General features: G+C 40.6%; 2 protein-coding genes across 5 annotated transcripts in view; one reads left to right on the forward strand and one right to left on the reverse strand.

The window, feature by feature from the left end:
• Positions 1-5684: 5684 nt before the first annotated feature.
• Positions 5685-8687, reverse strand: RAG2 (recombination activating 2; the record flags this gene model as incomplete). Its single annotated transcript, XM_082748960.1, has 1 exon — positions 5685-8687. The coding sequence occupies one exon, from the start codon at positions 8685-8687 to the stop codon at positions 7104-7106; it is 1584 nt and encodes a 527-aa protein (XP_082605086.1). The 3' UTR covers positions 5685-7103.
• The window catches only part of IFTAP (intraflagellar transport associated protein), a 67079-nt gene continuing 56621 nt past the window's right edge, over positions 7486-17943 (forward strand). The window contains exons 1-2 of one of the 4 annotated variants that reach the window (XM_082748978.1): positions 9010-9158; positions 13359-13435. The gene's annotated coding sequence lies outside the window, so the exon portion shown is untranslated. Of the gene's footprint in view, positions 9159-13358; positions 13436-17943 lie in introns of all 4 variants that reach the window. The other 3 variants (XM_082748979.1, XM_082748977.1, XM_082748980.1) reach the window with 3 other exon arrangements.

The raw sequence follows: 17943 nt of genomic DNA on the forward strand, positions 1-17943 counted from the left end.
GGTTGACTTGTCCATGGTCACAGAGAGAGTGGCAGTACAGAGCTGGATCCCAGGTTCTTTTGTCCAGTGGTGTTCCTGATGGCAATGATGCCGGTGATACTACTACTACTAAAACAACATCTGCCCCTTCGCAAACAGGGTCAAAGGAATTGCCATTGGTTTTCTCACAGATCTTCCCTGTCGTGTGCGTGGTCACTGAAGCTCCACTCAGCCTGCGTGGAGGCAGAGCCACTGCTCCGGTTTCCCCATCCAGTCCTGCCTGTCTTACCGTCCCATAACTGGGTGGTCTCCTTGTCAACCATGAGTTTTCAAGCATCTCAGCACCACCTTTGCTGGAGAGCTCTGAGCTCTCTCCTGCTCAGAACAACGATTCAACCTGGTGCTTCTGTGCCACCGTGCCAGTTTTTATTTTTATTTTTATTTTTAAAGATTTTATTTATTTATTTGACAGAGAGAAATCACAAGTAGTTGGAGAGGCAGGCAGAGAGAGAGAGAGAGAGAGGAGGAAGCAGGCTCCCATGCGGGACTCGATCCCAGGACTCTGAGATCATGACCTGAGCCGAAGGCAGCGGCTTAACCCACTGAGCCACCCAGGCACCCGTGCCAGTTTTTAAAATACAGAAATATGTTTGTACTTGTAGGCAAATAGCTTGTGTCCCAAAGGCCCCAGGACCCTTCCCATTCTGGCAGCCTGCCCCATCCTCTAGGAACTCAAGATCCAGCAAGTAACAGGTTAATCCTAGCACCTCAGGGAGCCTTCAGGACTGCTCCCGCACTGTTTTCTTGGCTCGGTTACTTGGTTTCTTTTTTTACCTGTTATCCTTGCCTGGTTTTGTTTTATTTTTTCCACTTTCATTGAGACGTAATTGACAAACAGAATTGTATATCGCATGTATGACATAATGATTTGATATGCGTTGTAAAATATTTATCATAATATAACTGATACATCCTCTCACATCATTCCCTTTTATTTGGGTGTGGGGAGGGTGTTTAAGATCTACTCTATTGAATGTCAAGTGCATAATACAGTATTGTCAGCTGTAGTCAGGACGCTGTTCTTTAGATACTCAGAACTTTCTCATCTTATCATTGAAAGTTTGTGTCCTTTCACTAAGTATTTGAATGTTACCACTGCATTTGAGAAGGAGGCATCTCTTTGCCCTTTAAGGCCCAGCTAAGTTCTATACTGTTCCTGGTACCCTTTCTAACTACTTCAGCCTTTATTTTATTTTAATTTTTTTAGAGAGAGAGTGTGTGTGCATGAGTGGGGGGTAGGCCAGAGGGGGAGAGAGAGAATCTCAAGCAGGCTCTGCACCCAGTGCAGAGCCGACACGGAGCTCCGTCTCACGACACTGAGATCATGATCTAAGCTCAAATCAAGAGTCAGACACTTAACCAACAGAGCCACCCAGGCACGCTGGAGCCCCTCAGTCCATATTTTAAAGAAATATGTGGAGGATGTCTTCTGCACCAGGCAGTGTGTGCTTGGCCCTGGACATTCAGTGGTGAACAACACAGTTTCTGCTCACAAAGAACTAGGTGGAAGTAGAAATTAAAACCACAGTAAGCCTAACAAATGCATCACAACACACTCTAGTAGGTGTTAGGAAGAAAAAGTACTGAGTACAATCTGAGTACAGTAGGACAATGGAATTTAAACTGGGAGATCAGAGAAAGTGTCTAGGAAGAAGGAACCTTGAAGGAGAGATGGGTAGAGGGAGTGAGGTGGGGGCAGATGAGGAGGCATGGACCTGGGGCCGACTTAGCCTGTGGGAAGGCTCTGAGCTGAAGAGCAATCAGTGGGGTCTGGGAACAGAAGAAAGTTCCATCTGGCAGGGGCAGAAGGAGTGAAGGCAGGAAAGGAGTTGCGTGTCTGGAGAATCAGGCAGAGGCCTCGTTATGCAGGATACGTGGGCTGGGAGAAGACTTTGAACCCTACCCAGTGCAAATGGAAATCTTTGAAGAGTTTTTTTTTTTTTTTTTAAAGATTTTATTTATTTATCAGAGAGAGAGAGAGAGAGAGAGCGAGCACAGGCAGACAGAGGCAGAGGGAGAAGCAGGCTCCCTGCCAAGCAAGGAGCCCGATGCGGGACTCGATCCCAGGACGCTGGGATCATGACCTGAGCCGAAGGCAGCTGCTTAACCAACTGAGCCACCCAGGCGTCCCAGTCTTTGAAGAGTTTTAAGCAGACAATGGTTGTCATCCATGCCAAGTCAGGGATGGGACATGAGTGAAATGCCTACGGAAGGTCTAACTGTGAGGGGATTTATCCGAGATTGAGAAGGGTCATGCATATATATTTAAATGACAAAGTAGTAATTTCAAACTTTTTTTTTTAATGTCAATTATACCAGGCCTGCTAATTCACATATCTCACTCCCTCAGACGACTGTGGCCAGCACGAAGGGAGGTTTGACTGTACCATCATCTTTTCATGAATTTAGCATTTCTTCCCATGACAGTTTTCCTTCTTCTTTGTGGGAAGTTCCTTTTCTCCTTGGATTCTATACAATCCTTTGCCCCCTCCTGATAGTGACAATGTATCTCTGTCCTTACAAAATACACACTGAGTTACTTGCAGGCCAAGTATGTGTATTTTTATGCTAAGGTCTGATCAAGGTCTAAATAAATACCTTGAGGTCTGTCACATATCTTTCCATTTTTGTCTTCGAGAAGTTCATTGACATGTTTTTACCCACAGTGATCAATTCTCCAATTCTCTAATACCTACTGGATGTCCCATAAGTCCATTCAATTATGACATTAACTATCCAAAGTTAGCCTAGACTCCCAGGTGAATGGCTCAGTCCCATAAGACTGCCCCCCACTTTGATACCAGCCATAAATGAGGTGCCCAGTCTGCCCATACTTCTGCCAGTCAGCTACAAATCTGGAGGACCCCATAACCCTTTTAAAAGGCTGATGAGGGAGACCTGAGTGGCTCAGTTGGTTAAGCGTCTGCCTTGGGCTCAGGTCATGATCCTGGAGGAAACAGGGGATCCACAGAGCCTGCATTTTCCTTTTTATTCTAAAAATTATAATGTAAACCAATACACGTTTACTGGGTTGATATCTAGAGACAGAATAAGCTGTTAGCTCTCTTAGTAATAAATGTGCTTTATTAGATGTTTCCTGACAGAACTAGGTTTGGGGAAATGTGATATCATTTATGATACATTCCAAGTCAAAAGGCAATATTCTATACTAGAGTGGAATTTGGTGGCATATACATAATGTGGAATTCTTGTCACTGTAGATTAGAATAGCTGCTTATTCAATCTAAATTTATCACGAAATGCTCAAGAGTGGTACAAAAACAGCTGAGTCCTAGGTGGCCTCACAGAGACAACTGTGGCCACGCTTGGAAATGAAGGGGCAGAATGATCTCCTTATTATGTGAGCCCACTAGGGACCCAAAAACAGCTAAGAGAGAACTAGATCTAATGATTTCTTATGGTTAAGGCGGATACACAACTCAGGAGTCATCATTAAGCTGATATCCTCAGGCTCTGTGGAAGCGTGGATGTTGTAGTGGAAGCTAGTGAGAAGGATGATGACCTTAAGAATCAGACGCTTCACCCCCAATCACTCCGACTCCTGGCAACCAGGCATTATGTTTCTCCCTGGAACTCAGAAAAAAAGTTGGGTGAAGAGAGAGGACCCTAAATTTATCGAAATGTAATTTCCAACCCACAATAAAAAGGATGCATAATACAATATAAGTTACAGAAAAATACAATTTTGTTCTTGTACTTCTGAGTATATAAGCAGAGATTTGCTAGCGCCCTCAAGGAGGTGATGGGGTTCAGAGCAGTCTTCCTGGGGAGCAGGCATCTGAACTGAGATGTGGAGTGGGCAGGAATGGGCCAGCTGGACTAAATATTAGCCGGAGTGATAAAGCACAAGAGGAAAGGTATGCCCAGTAGAGAGGATGGGTTTGTCAAAAACCCTGAGTACGGAGACAACTAAGAGTTCTCACTAGAAATGTTATCAGTTTAGCATTTCTAGAAATTGAGCACAATAAAAGAAAGAAAGCAGTGAAAGAAGTAGTGAAACAGGAGGTACAGGGGACAGGGCAAATACTGTGAATGAAGTTGTATGTGACTTTACTAAGGAAAACCACAGGGGGCTGGCCCTTGCTTCTCTCTTTAGGCTCAGGACATTCCATACTCCCCTTGTTTACTATGTTTTAGCCAGACTGACCTTTCAGTTCCTCAAAGGTGATGACCTTCACCTCACCCCAGGGCCGTAAGCCTATTTCTTTTTCTTACACTTCCCTTCTTCCGGACACATTAAATTCACTTGTACTTGTAGACTAAAATGATCACCTTGGAAAGCCCTATACTTATTTATTGATTCTATTCTGCGTAAACCATTTCCAGACTTATCTTTAGAACTTATTTATGTGCCCTATCAGAAAGCCCATCTTGTAGCTTGTACTCAGAATTTCTTTTTTTTACCTAACGTGGTAATATAATACTGAGCATTAGACCCTACTAGGCTTTGGATGATGTTTGTCTGTTTCCAGAAACCAATTCCATCTCTAATGGTGGGAGAGGGGCAGTTGTTAAATTTCTTCAAAGAAATGAACCATGAGGGGGCACCTGGGTGGCTCAGTCAGCTAAGCGTCTGTCTTCCGCTCAGGTCATGATCCCAGGGTCCTGGGATTGAGCCTCACATTGAGCTCCCTGCTTAGTGGAGAGCCTGCTTCTCTGTCTCCCTCTGACTGCCGCTCTGCCTACTTGTGCTCTCTCTCTACCTGTCAAATAAAAAAAAATAAAACCTTAAAAAAAAAAAGAGAGAGAGAGAAATAAGCCATAGCCCTGAAGGTGACTAAAATGTGAGTCCTAGAAATGTTTTAACTATGGGGTGCCTGGATGGATTAGTTGGTTAAGCTCAACTTGCTTGACCTTGGTTGAACTCTTGGTTTCGGCGTAGATCATGATCTCATGGCAGTCGTGGGACTGAATCCCACATTGGGCTCTGTGCTCCGTGTGGAATCTGCTTCAGATTCTTTCTCTCTCCTCTGCTACTCCTCCCACTCACTCTCACATGCTCTCTCTCTCAAAGAAATAAAATCCAAAAAAAATAGAGAAACGTTTTAAGCAAAAGCAGTACATCACCGAAGTGAGTACTCTTCTAATGTGATTCAGTTGAATGTTTGCATATGATTATTAGAACAGAAGTCTCATTATCTTTAATGTCACATTTGATGGACTCACTGGTGAGGTGACTTAAAAAGACCTATTTTTACTCAAATAGATGGTAAGCAAAACCAAAGTACTTGCTTTTGTAACATACATTCATATACCACACACACACACACACACACACACACACACCCCACAGAAGAAGCTATGCTGGTGGGATCTGAGTTTAACTACAGAACCCAGTGGGCTCAGAATTAAATCACTTGGTTATCATATCTTCATCTCACTGACTACAAAACAAATGTGGTAATAATTCTTTAGGCACTTAGTCACTATAGACAAGTCAAGATAATAGAATGTATCTACCTCTTGAGGAAGTAGCTCTTTTGAACTCTATGAAGGTTATTTCAGTTTTAACGTCTACCACTTCCATTTAACAGGAAAAAAGAAATCAAATAGAGTGATCCTGAGAAAATGAAATAGTAAAATTTTGTCTCTAATTGGGAGAATTAATAACTGGAGGAAATCAATACCAATGGAAGACATTTTAATATTCTATTAGTTTTACATAGGTGACAAAAACAACAAAAAATGAAACAGTGGTATAATAAATGGTTCAAAAGGAATATTCATTAAGCAACATTACTAAAATGAACTGAATGTGATTTAATTTATCCAAATTACTTTTAGTATCTAACACATGGAACTGGTGTAGATGAACTTGTGTTCTGGGGGTTTATCTCCTATATGGTCACGTTTCCCCTAAATCTGGCCATAGTAATTCACACATACACTGTGGACTTTCAGTGAAGACTGATGAATAAGAAGCCACGGCTCCAGCTCTTAGGATAAGGTGAGAGGCTCTGTCAGAAAAATACTCCAAAAGGAACGACATTTCTTTAAGATCATCTGATTATCAGTTGATGTCTTGGACCCTCAAAATGAAGTCTTTTTAATTTTCTTTCAAGACAGTATCTAAATGAACCATTGCAAGCACATTGATTTTATAATTTTCATTGGCAGCAAACTCCACATATCAACTAGACGCATACACACACAAATTTGTTTTTCCCCATTTAAAATCATCTACCTATTAACTTTAGAAAATCCTTCAAACTTTTTTTATTTGGGGGAAATAATACTGTTGCTCTTTATGAGATTTAATCAGTGGTCCTTTCTTAGTGTGCTCTCACTTTTATTCTCTTTTCCCAGAATTCTAAGTAGCAGTGGACTTCAGTTTTCATTAAATCTCTCAAAAAGAATTTGTTCAAGTGACTGGCCTTGGTTCATCTTCCATGCACCAGATGGTGGGGGGGATCCTCTGAAGAAAGTTCATGCAGGTAACTTGATATAATGTAACAAACTTGCTGTAGATGCCTTTCTCTTCCTTCATGTCAATGGAGACTGTCTTATAGTTTACATAAGCTATAGGGACCTTCTTCTGTTCACAGGCATAACTAAGACGTCAGTTTACAGTTAGATGTGTACAAAGAGCACTAGCGTGGGATATAAGTGATTTTGGTTTTAATTTTTGGCCAACCACCAAATTGTTATATTGTGCAAAATAATTTATTTAATTCTTTGGGTGTTAGTTTCTTGAACAGTTTTACTTCATCTTAAGTACCCTATAGCTTACTTGTAACCAAAAATCCTGTGTGGGATATAAGTATATCTTGATTACTATTACTGCTTCTGATTTAGGATTCCCTGGATGAAAAAATTCAGGTTAGAAATTCTCATTTAAGATATCTTTGAGTAAATGATTTTCAAGTATTTAGCATTGTATTATGAGCACTTTTCCTTGGCACTTAATTCATAAAACTAAAAAAAAAAAAACAACCCAGACATTTTCAATTAAAAAATTAGAAATATAATTTTCATCATTGTTATGATTCTTTAAAATGGGTTTAAAATTTTGATGCATGTGAATTTGAAAGGCTTTTGTGAAACTAATCAAACAGCCTTCTAAGAAAAGATTTCTTGGCAGGAGTAATAATTTTCCCAGAACCTTTTTTGTGGAGAGATTTCAGTGGAGGCTTTTTTAAGGGTAGGACTCTTTTGGGGGTTTGCAGTGCTCTTGCTATCTTCACGTGCTCATTGCAGTAATATTTGTTGCTTCCTTCTGACAGTTGAATGAGCGTGCGTTCTGCCAGATCCATGCACTGGGCATGGACCCAGTGCCCATCTCCATGAGAGCAGTAGATCATGGCAGGTTTGTTGAGCTCAGTTGAATAAAATGGTACCCAAGTGTTGATATCCACATCGCAACTAGGGCAGCATGTAATCCAGTAGCCTGTCTCAGACTCATCTTCCTCATCATCTTCATTGTAGGTGTCAAACTCATCGTCACCATCAAAACTACACGCTTCTGCACTGAAACAAAATTCTTCTGAGTCTTCAAAGGGAGTGGAGTCCCCTGGGTCTTCTGTTGATGTCTGAGTATTCGTGAGTGTTTTCTGATCTTCATTCACATCGCCTTCAGCACATTTCAACATATAGAAATAGAAAGCTTCTGAAGTAGCCTGTTTATTGTCTCCTGGTATGCCGAGGAATACAGTTCCATTTCCCATATTGCTCCCAAACCAGATCTTGCTGTGCTTAATATCTGGGGTCCAATCTGGGGTCTCCATCTCGCGAATGTCTATCTTATTGTCCTCCAAAGAGACGATGTTGCATACCATTCTCTTTTGATTTTCAAGCTGATAGCCACCAACAATAACAAATTCATCACTGTTTGTTTGAGTCAGGATCGCACTGGAGACAGAGATTCCTCCTGGCAAGACTGTGCAGTTCACAGCTGGGCTACCCAGTGGGAGATCAACCTTTATTCTGTATAGGTTGGCAGGGCGGATGTTACTGGCAAGTGAATGTCCTCCTAAAATATAAATGGTATCATTTCTGGCAATGGAAACATGAAAAGACAGCCCATCCTGAAGTTCTGGAAGTAGGTATGATGTCGAGCACCCAAATTCAAAATCCACCAAGAAAACATGGGGCAGACAGTCAGCTACACTATTCCATTTTTCTGTGGTTCTTTGGGCAGACGGAATGTATGACCGTCCTCCAAAGAGAACACCCATACTTTTCCCTCGACTATACACCACATCGATGGAATGACCGTATCTGGCTTCAGGAACATCTCCCACCAAGTCTTTCTCTGTGCAGCGGAAAGTAACCTTTTTGTTGTTCTTGCCAACAAAGGACATGACGTAAATCTTATCGGAAAGCTCATTGTTTGGTGTTTTCCCTCCATGGATGATGTACTGTTGCTTTTCAGACTCTACGCCGCTTCTGAATATGCAAGTGGCCGGGTAACGAAGAGGAGGAAGGTAGCAGGAATCCTTGGAGAAAAAGACAGGCTTCAGTTTGAGATGGTTATGCTTTACATCAAAGTGGAAAACTCCAGTGGGGCAGGACCTCTTTGGCCAGCCTTTTTGGCCAAAGAAGAAAACTTGCCCATCAAAATTCATTAGTGAGAAGCCTGGTTGAATTAAGGCCACGTTATTACTGACTGTTACCATCTGTAGTGACATATTTTCTGATCCTGTGGAGATCTTTTATCTGAAAGAATTAAAAAAAAAAAAAAAAGTGACATATATCTCTCCAAACAAATCACTGTTTGGATCACCTCACATGTTAAACTTGTTAAAAAAAAAAAAATTCTTCAACAAGCTTGTAGTGGGACTAGCAAAACCCGGGCAGCTAGAAGCACAGAGCCACAGAACCTCTCTTCCTAAGAGCATCCAAGCAACTGGGACATGTTTTAGACATGGACTAGTCTCCCTTAGATTTCTGGGAATTGTAGTCCTTTTTCTCCTCACAGACTCACCGCTTATTGGCAGAAAGAACTACATTTCCCAGGAATCCGTTGTCCTCGGGCTACGGAGCTACGATTGTTTTTGTTGCTTCAGGACGGGAGACTCCTAGGATGCCTCTCTGAATAAAGACGCTCAAAGTGCAAAGTGACTAGATGGGAGCTAAAGCGGAAAACTGGGGAATGGGAGGTGAGAGTGGCCGACGCACACCCAACATCCGGGTTCCCGGAAGGCCGCAACCCCAGGAGGGGCGTCAGGCAGCCCGCTGCCGGCTGCTGCCGGTTCCTCTCCGGGGTCTCTTAAACGGGTGACCCGGTAGGAGGCACAGCCGCTTCTGGCTCCAGTGGGGTTGCCTGGAAACCGCAGCCTGAAGGGACGGCCCGGCCCAGGCGTCTTTGCAGACTCCTCCCGCCGGGACGCTTTGGGGGACTGGACTCAGTTGCAGCTCTGAGTGTCCCTAGGTTGCTGGGATGGGGGGTGGGGGAGGGCGTGCGACGAGGGGGACACGGAGGTCACAAAGGTTGCCACTGTTTGACTATTTTACGGAGGCCAAGGACCAGCGTCTGTTTACCTGGAGTGCAGGGTAGAAGTGACCAGATAATGGTTCAGTAATGGAAACACTGGAATTCGATTTTAGCAAGCGTCGAGCCTTGCTAAGGCTCCTTGTTTTCCGCAGTCGCTCTTGCTCTGGTGTTTAGGATTCTTTTAGCGAAGCAAAGAAGACTCCTAACCACCTCCCTCCCTCCTCCATCCTTCTCTTCTTCCTTCTCCCACTCTCTCTCTTGGAAAAAAAAAAAAATAGTGGCTGTTATTTCAGATTTCTCTCTTCCGCCCAAGACATTTGAAATAATTCTTCAGTAATTCTGTAGTAAGCAGGCGCCAAGCAAAGAGGTGCCAGAATTATTTAGGATTAATACTAGTATTGAAATGCCAATTGAATATTACCCCCACCTTAAAAGACCACCAGAGATGTGAGTCAAAGCCAATCAGCAAGGGTCGTTTATTGCAGGTTCGAACCTGGACCTCTGCGCCGCTTGTTGCCCATAACGCCGAGAGGTCCAGAGCTGGGTTGGTGCAGGGTTTTTATAGACAGGTACAAACAAGTTTCGGGTGGGGCTGAGCTGATTGATTGACAGTTTGAACAAGCATACTTGGCGTCAGTGAATTGGGTCAGGGGACCCCCGCGCGAAAGCGCGAAAGCAGACAAAGCAATCTTACAGAAGCAGAACTGGCCGGTTAGCCCACGCATGCGGAAAAAAGCACTATCAGGATATTGAAGGCCTGGTTACTATCAAGTAAAGACAATTGGGAGTCTCCTGGTGGAATCTTACATTCCTGCTATCAAGCATCCTTGTTAGTGAGAATTAGGTTCAGAAGAAATTTAACTTGATTTACTTTTCCTTCTACCTCCGCCTCCTTCGGTTTTTTATGGAGGGGTGGGTGACATTAGGGCTATCGATAAGGTAACTTCTTTGTTGTAATCTCAAGGACATTTGCAAACCAAGGGAGACTCCTGTCTTGCAGGATTGTGATCTCAGCAAGTTAACTATTTATCGTTTTATGGCAGTCAGGGGTGCCTGAGGAATGCTACACATATGGAGGGGAGTGGGTGAAGGGGGGGGTGCAAGGCGCCAGCTTTTGCTTTGTCCTCAGCCAGCCTCCTACTCCTTCAGAATTATAGTACTTTTTTAAAAAAGATTTTATTTATTTGACACACAGAGAGGTCACAAGTAGGCAGAGAGGCAGGCAGAGAGAGAGAGGAGGAAGCAGGCTCCCCGCTGAGCAGAGAGCCTGATGTGGGATTCGATCCCAGGACCCTGAGATCATGACCTGAGCCGAAGGCAGCGGCTTAACCCACTGAGCCATCCATGTGCCCCAGTATTAAAGTACTTTTTAAAAAAGGTATTTATTAGATGAAGGAAACCTGATTAGGTTTTTTTTTTTTTTGGATTAAGTTTTTATTACTGTTACTTACCTTCAGAGATTCCAGGAGCTTTAGAAGTAAGCTCCCTGTTTGTAAAAGTGAAGTCCTAGACGCCAAAGGTTAGAGGAAACAAAATAGTACAGATTCCTGACTGTTAAGAGTAAATTGTTAATATGCTTCAAAAACAGTTTGAAACAGTGTCTCTGAATATGGCTCTCAGTACTTCAGAGTCTGGACTCTGCAAGCTGGTGGACCGTATTCAAATCCTGTCTCTCACGGCTAATGCTATGAGCTTGTAATTTTACATCTCATTATCTCAGTTTCTTCATCAGTAACATGAGGTAATTACTACATCCTTGGTCGGGGTTATTTATGGTTAGTAAATTAATACACGTAAAGCACTTAGAACAGGGCTTTGCACACTGTGATAGTTTTTATAATTATGCTTTAACTTACCAAAGGGAAGGTTGTTAGTACACAATTACCTGCAGTCACAGCAGATGATATAACGTTGGAGATGCTTAGAAGGGAGTTAGGATCTGGGATTTGGTCCGTGGGTTTAGACTGATTAATTTTTTTGACTAATGAGAATTGGATAAGCATATCAGTGGAGCAGCTAGTGGTGAGTTCAATTTAAATAACAGGAAATAATTCATTTATTTTTCTGTTACCCTTTCTCTAACCACTCATTAAATAGGCACACTATGAAGTCAGAGTCCAAATCCGGGCTCTGAAACTTAGTTGCTGTGTAACCATCTTGGGCAAGTTATTTTTCCTCTGTTCTTTCTTTCCTGTAAAATGGGAATCGTATTAGTACGTATTCATTGGATTGTTTTGAAGGATAAATGGGATAACACATGTAAGTCACAAAGCACAGTGCCCGGTATATAATGAGCATTTAATAAATGTTAGTTGACACTGTATTTTTATTCTCCCTGCAAAGATTTCTTGGACCATTTAGAATCTATGGTCAGTCTTCATGCTATCTTGGAGGGGGGTGCTTTTGCCTTGAAGCACTTCTGTAGATCAGATGTAATTAATTGCTAAATGTTCTCTTCTATTTAGTTTACTTAGGAGATTCCTCAAGATGTGATATTTTAATAATCATCTTGTGGGTTTTTTTTTTCCCCATCTTGTGGGTTATTAAACCAAATGAGGACATGGTGAGTGAGAAGCATTATTACTAAAGTTGCAAAAGCAAGCCTGTCTCTTTAGACCATGATGGTTTATAGGTTCAGCAACTTGGCCTACTTACAAAATAACATGGGTGTTTTCTTTATTTGGGGCCTATCCAAATATACATAAGAGAAGACTTCTGGGAACTAAGAAAATGCTCTCCATAGGAATTAAAAGGAAATACTGTTAACCCTCAATTCAGTAAATGAAAACCATAAGTGATTACACTTAGCATGATATGTGATGATTGTCAGAGAGTTGTTTATTTTTTGGTGGAGTGAGCGTTGAAGCCAAAGCCTGTTTATCTTAGATACCTCTGAAGACTGTTACTGGGATGTAGAGCAAGCCATACAGGGGCAATGCATTCTAGATCCCAAGGGCTGAACATACACCAAGAGCATTTGCTTTTAAACAGCGAGGTTTTTTTTTTTTTTTTTTTAAAGTGTTCATTGTGGCCTATTGGCTTCATTTTAAGGTTGTCATAGGGAATTTGGTTTCTCATAAGTGAAAACATGATTACTGTAGATTAACAGACACATTTTCTTAGGCAAGGCATAAAAAATACTACCCATTTTTTGTAGCTTAGTTTGGGTCCCTAAAGATTTCTGACCTGTCCTTCTTTTGATGCCCCGCTCTTGGTATACCTCATGATTTTAGGGTCCTAAAAACAGTGGTGAGGCTTATTACTAGTAGGATGAATTATTTCCTCTCGTGACACACTTTAAGTATTTGTGCATTTAATTTTTAGAATATCCATTTTAAACCATGACCAGATGACTTAGGTATTGAAAGGGTAAACAGGAATGTTGAAACACTGAAAGTGTTTTCATATTATTCTACCATATTTATTTAGTTTTTCAAATTTGCTTTATTAACTTAAATATGTTTTCACTGGAGTAGACTATTGTATATTTCCCATGGTCTTAATATGACTATATTAATCACATCTTGGTTTTTAAGAGTTTTTGAAAGGTTATACTAGAGCTAAAATAATCTACTTTCTTTAAATAGGCTAGATAAAAAAGGTAGATTTTGAAAAAGAAGATACTGTTCTTCAATTGAAGGAAGTTTCAAAGTTGACACATGAAAGATTCTTTTTAAAAGACAGAAATAGAGGACCAATAAATTTATACAATTTTCCCAACCCCATGCTAACATTCCTCAGCAGGGAGGTTTTCATTTATTCACTGTGAAGCTGGGGCATAGTTGAGAATCAAAAGAGAACTAATGGTGTGAGGTCTGGGTTTGTAGTTTCCTGTGTCTGAACTAACTCTTTTTTCCTTCCAAAGAAAGGTACTGTACTCGGAGGCATTAAATCTTACTGATCGGTGTTGCCCATGTTTTCCTGATCACTCCAAAATAGCAGGTAACCTCATGTAACTGTAGTCATTCCGTCCATGAATTAACACTATCTTGCACAGCTAATCAGGTTCCAGGCATATATTATTTGATTTTTTTTTTTTTTTTCCTGGCACTGAAACCCAGGTTTAGGTCTTTTTTCTGACACTTATGCCAGAGAAACATTTATGTACATGGGCTCTGATGCCACAGGAATTAAATCCTTGCAGTAGCTTGACACCAGAAAGCCCCATAGTTCCGAATTTTACAGTATCCCCTCCCCGTCTGGACACCCAGTCCATCTGTGACTAACAGACTGTACAGGGAAGCATCACCTTTCCCTGAAAGTTGACAAACGTGGGTGCCCATCTTTTAGCTTTGGTAGAAATGAAGGTTTTGGACCTACCTGAAGGCCAGAAGGGCTGCTCACCCCTCTCTGAATCTTTGCCGCTAGACCAGGTATTAAATATCAGCACTTGGGGAAGATTCACTGACTGACCACTCTGACTGTGGCAAGCAGGAGGCTCACAGTCAAGAGAGTATGTAAATGCGCCTACAGATGTTCCAGTGAACACTGATCTAACGGGAGTAACTGACTGTGACCTTTTTTTTTCTTGTCTTTAGATGGTTGAGGGAGATATTCACCAGGGTATACATACGCTCAAGATTTAACTATTTCCTTACTGAGCAACAATAGAAACACAATCCACTATTTGTAAAGACCCCCCCCCCAAAAAAAATCCTGCCTGCAACCTGATTTATGTTTTTATTAAAAACATTTTAGAAAAATATAGAAAAGAATAAATATAATTGCTGTGACTTTAATACTATTAGGAATACAGTGGTAAATTATTTTTCCTAAAGTAGAGACCACCAATACCAATGCCAATCATTTTGATTTTGAACTGCTCTTTAGTAGTCTCATTTTTTTAATTTTTTATTTTTTTAAATTTATTTGATAGAGATCACAAGTAGGCAGAGGCAGGCAGAGAGAGAGGGAGGAAAGCAGGCTCCCTGCTGAGCAGAGAGCCCTATGCAGGGCTCGATCCCAGGATCCTGGGATCATGACCTGAGCTCAAAGCAGAGGCTTTAACCCACTGAGCCACTGAGGCGCCCCAGTTTCATTTTGTTTAATGCAAAGCTCAGAGGTCATTCCAATTATTGGAGGCCTCCTTTGTACAATTTTATACAGGAGCTGCGGTATAATATTGTACAGCGGAATGATTACGAGAATGGGCTTTGGCATCAAAGTGATGTGGTTTTCTTTGCCAGCCTGCCGTTTGCCTGTGGAGTCATCTTAATCTCAAAGCCTCTGTTTCTCTGTCTCTGAAATGGGGATAATAGAAGTAGTCACCTCAAAAGATTGTTAGAAAAAGATTAAGTCAGCTCATGTCTTTAAAGTGCTCAGTGCCCAGTAGCAATGAATGGGAGTTTCTGTTGCCGTACATCCTTGTCAGCATTTGGTGTTGCCAGTGTTCTGGATTCTGGTCATCCTAGCGGCTGTGTAGTGGTATCTCATTGTTGTTTTAGTTTGTATTTCCCTGATGACGTATGATGTGGAGCATCTTTTCATGTCCCTTTTTTGTCATCTGTATATCTTCTTTGGTCAGTTGTCTGTTAAATTTCAGCTCATTTTTGTTTTGTTTTGTTTTTTAAGATTTTTATTTATTTATTTGACAGAGGGGAAAAGAGAGATCACCAGTAGGCAGAGAGGCAGGGGTGGGGTGGGGGGTGAGGAAGCAGGCTCCCTGCTGAGCAGAGACCCTGATGCGGGGCTCAATCTCAGGACCCTGAGATCATGACCTGAGCCAAAGGCAGAGGCTTTAACCCACTGAGGCACCCCTTCAGCTCATTTTAAAATCAGATTGTTTTCTTATTTTTGAATTTTAAGAGTTCTTTGCATATTTTAGATAATCAGCTGGGTTTCTGGCAAATATTTCTGACAAATATTTTCTCCCAGTCTATGGCTTTTCTTTTTATTCTCTTGTCAGTGTCTTTGGCAGAGCAGAAGTTTTTAAATTTTAGTAAGGCCATCTTACCAATTATTTCTTTTATGAATTATACCTTTGGTGTTGTATCTAGAAAGTTGTTGCCATTCCTGTGAACTCTGAACTTTATGGTTTTTTTTGTTTATGTCTGTGGTCCATTTCAGCTAATTCTTGTGAAGGGTGTAGGTCTGTGGCTAGATTCATTTCTTACCTATGGAGATACAGTTGTTCCAGAATCTTTGTTGAAAAGACTATCTCTGTTGTACTGTGTTGCCTTTGCTCTTTTTTTTTTTTTTTTTAAAGATCAGTTGATTTTATTTATGTGGGTCTGTTTCATTGTTCTCTGTTCTGTTCTATTGATCAGTTTGTCAATTCTTCACTAATACCACACTATTTTGATTACTATCGCTGATTTAATTTTAAAACGATTCATTAAAAACAGTTACTTCAGGAAAAAACTATAACACTCATTAGCCCATCAACTAATCATCAAATTTTTTATTGATTTGTTCTCTACTATGATGTTTATCTAAATATATATACATTTTACCTGGTTATAATGAGAGTACATTTAAATTTCATTTTATCTTTTTAATATAATATTTCATATACACTATAATCGTATATTTTATTTTCACCTTTATAATTTTTAATAACTTCCTAGAATTCCATTAAGTAAATGGAATTGTTGGTCATTTAATCAGTTTCCATGTAGCTTAGATGATAGAATGCGTGATCAAAGGAAAACAGGTCTGACTTTGAGTCTCAGTTCTGCCACTTACTAGCTAAATCATCTTTTTGAGCTTCAGTTCCCTTATTTCTAAAACAGAGATGCTACCTGCCTTATTGTAAGGATTAATGGATATAAAGTGTTTGGAGAGTGTACTTAGTAAATCTTGTCTGATGATGGTACTATAAATACATTTGAACAAGTGACTATTTTAATTCTTTGCAAAATTTTAGGATATAGTGTCAGGGTTGACTTTTTAAAAACTGATGAGTAGCTCAGTTGTTTGGCTGGTTTTCATCATTTGAAGTGTTGGTCCGTCCTTTAAAAAAGCCTTGTCATCTCTCCTAGTTACTTCCATGATGATTTTTTTCTTTGTCTGCAAAAGAGTATTGGATTATTTCCCTAACCTGTTTATTGTGTTATATAATGATTGTAGTACTTGAAATTCCAGCATCAATGACAGCTCTCATAAAATTGACATATTGGATATCTCCATAATAAATGCAAAATAAGCAATGTAACACAGAAACCATGGGTATGTTTATGCAAGTATTTTTGCCTTTGTATTTTACTACTAACATAAAAAAAAAAAAAACAGGCGGTTTGTTGCTGAATGGGTTATTTGTTTCCTGAAGCATCTGGAAATTAGCAACACATTTGGAAATGGGTTTTAAAGCCCTCAGCCTTTGCCACACCATTAGGAGGACATTGAACTTGCAGTGATGTTAGTCAAGATCCTAGTTTGCTTAAAGTGCTCAGCATAGAGACTAAATGTGAAATAATCAACAGTATTTACTGATCATCCACTATGTACAGAGGCATTGGAGAATGAGAAAAATTATCACAGACACAGGGCTTGCCTTTAAGGAACATACATGGTAGTAGGACGAAGCAACTTTACATACTTCTTACACTCACCCTTAAAATTCTGAAAAGTTCACCAAGAAATCATAATTATAGGTTGCTCAGCTCATTCTTAAACCTTGAGGCAGAATCAAATTTAAACTGAAATATGTTGGTTTGCCTACCTTACATCCAAAACCAGCAGATAATGAAAGAATGCAAGTCCATGCAATTACAGAATAAAATATTGTTTATTTAGCAGCAGGGAGATGAAAGTAGCAGGCTGTACTGACATAGTAACCGAACAGTTAGGAAGCATTGCTGGAGAAAAACAGAATGCCAGTGATGGAAGACAGCTTCAAGTCCAGTCCCTCTAGTTGTGCATTCAAACAGCTTAAGGCCAGAGAAGTTAAACCATGCGACAAGAATAACACAGCTGCAGGGGTGTTATACAGGGTGGGTTGAGGGGAGGCAGGGGAGAAGCACTCTTGTGTGAACTCGTGACTGTTTTTGTGCAGAGTGCCTCTCAAGCATTTCTATCCCCATTTTATAAATGGGGAAACAAATTACATGGTTGCTTGATGAATTAGTTAAGTGTTAGTGACAACTTTTCATAGCATTCTGATGGGAATAGATAATTTTTATTTTTTAAATAAGTGGCTGATTTTTAAGGACATAATACAAATAGCATAGGAAAAGAGATACTTGTAGCTCCCATAATGGGAGCTACAACTGAAACTGGCAAAGAGGAGAAAAGAGGAAGGAAGAGGAAATATATAGAAGGAAGCAATCTACAGTTAGTGTGATGGATTGTCAAGAGAAGAACATGACAAGTGACTTGTCACTTTTTACTTAGGGCAATTAATTAAATATGGCCACCTGACAAGAATGACTGGTATTTTCCTATGTTTCATTGTTCTGTGATTTAAGGTGCACTCTTTGCCATAAAATAAAATGGAGAAAAATTTCAGAGGT

The sequence above is a fragment of the Mustela nivalis genome (assembly GCF_964662115.1).
Source record: "Mustela nivalis genome assembly, chromosome: 9".
Taxonomy (NCBI): domain Eukaryota; kingdom Metazoa; phylum Chordata; class Mammalia; order Carnivora; family Mustelidae; genus Mustela; species Mustela nivalis.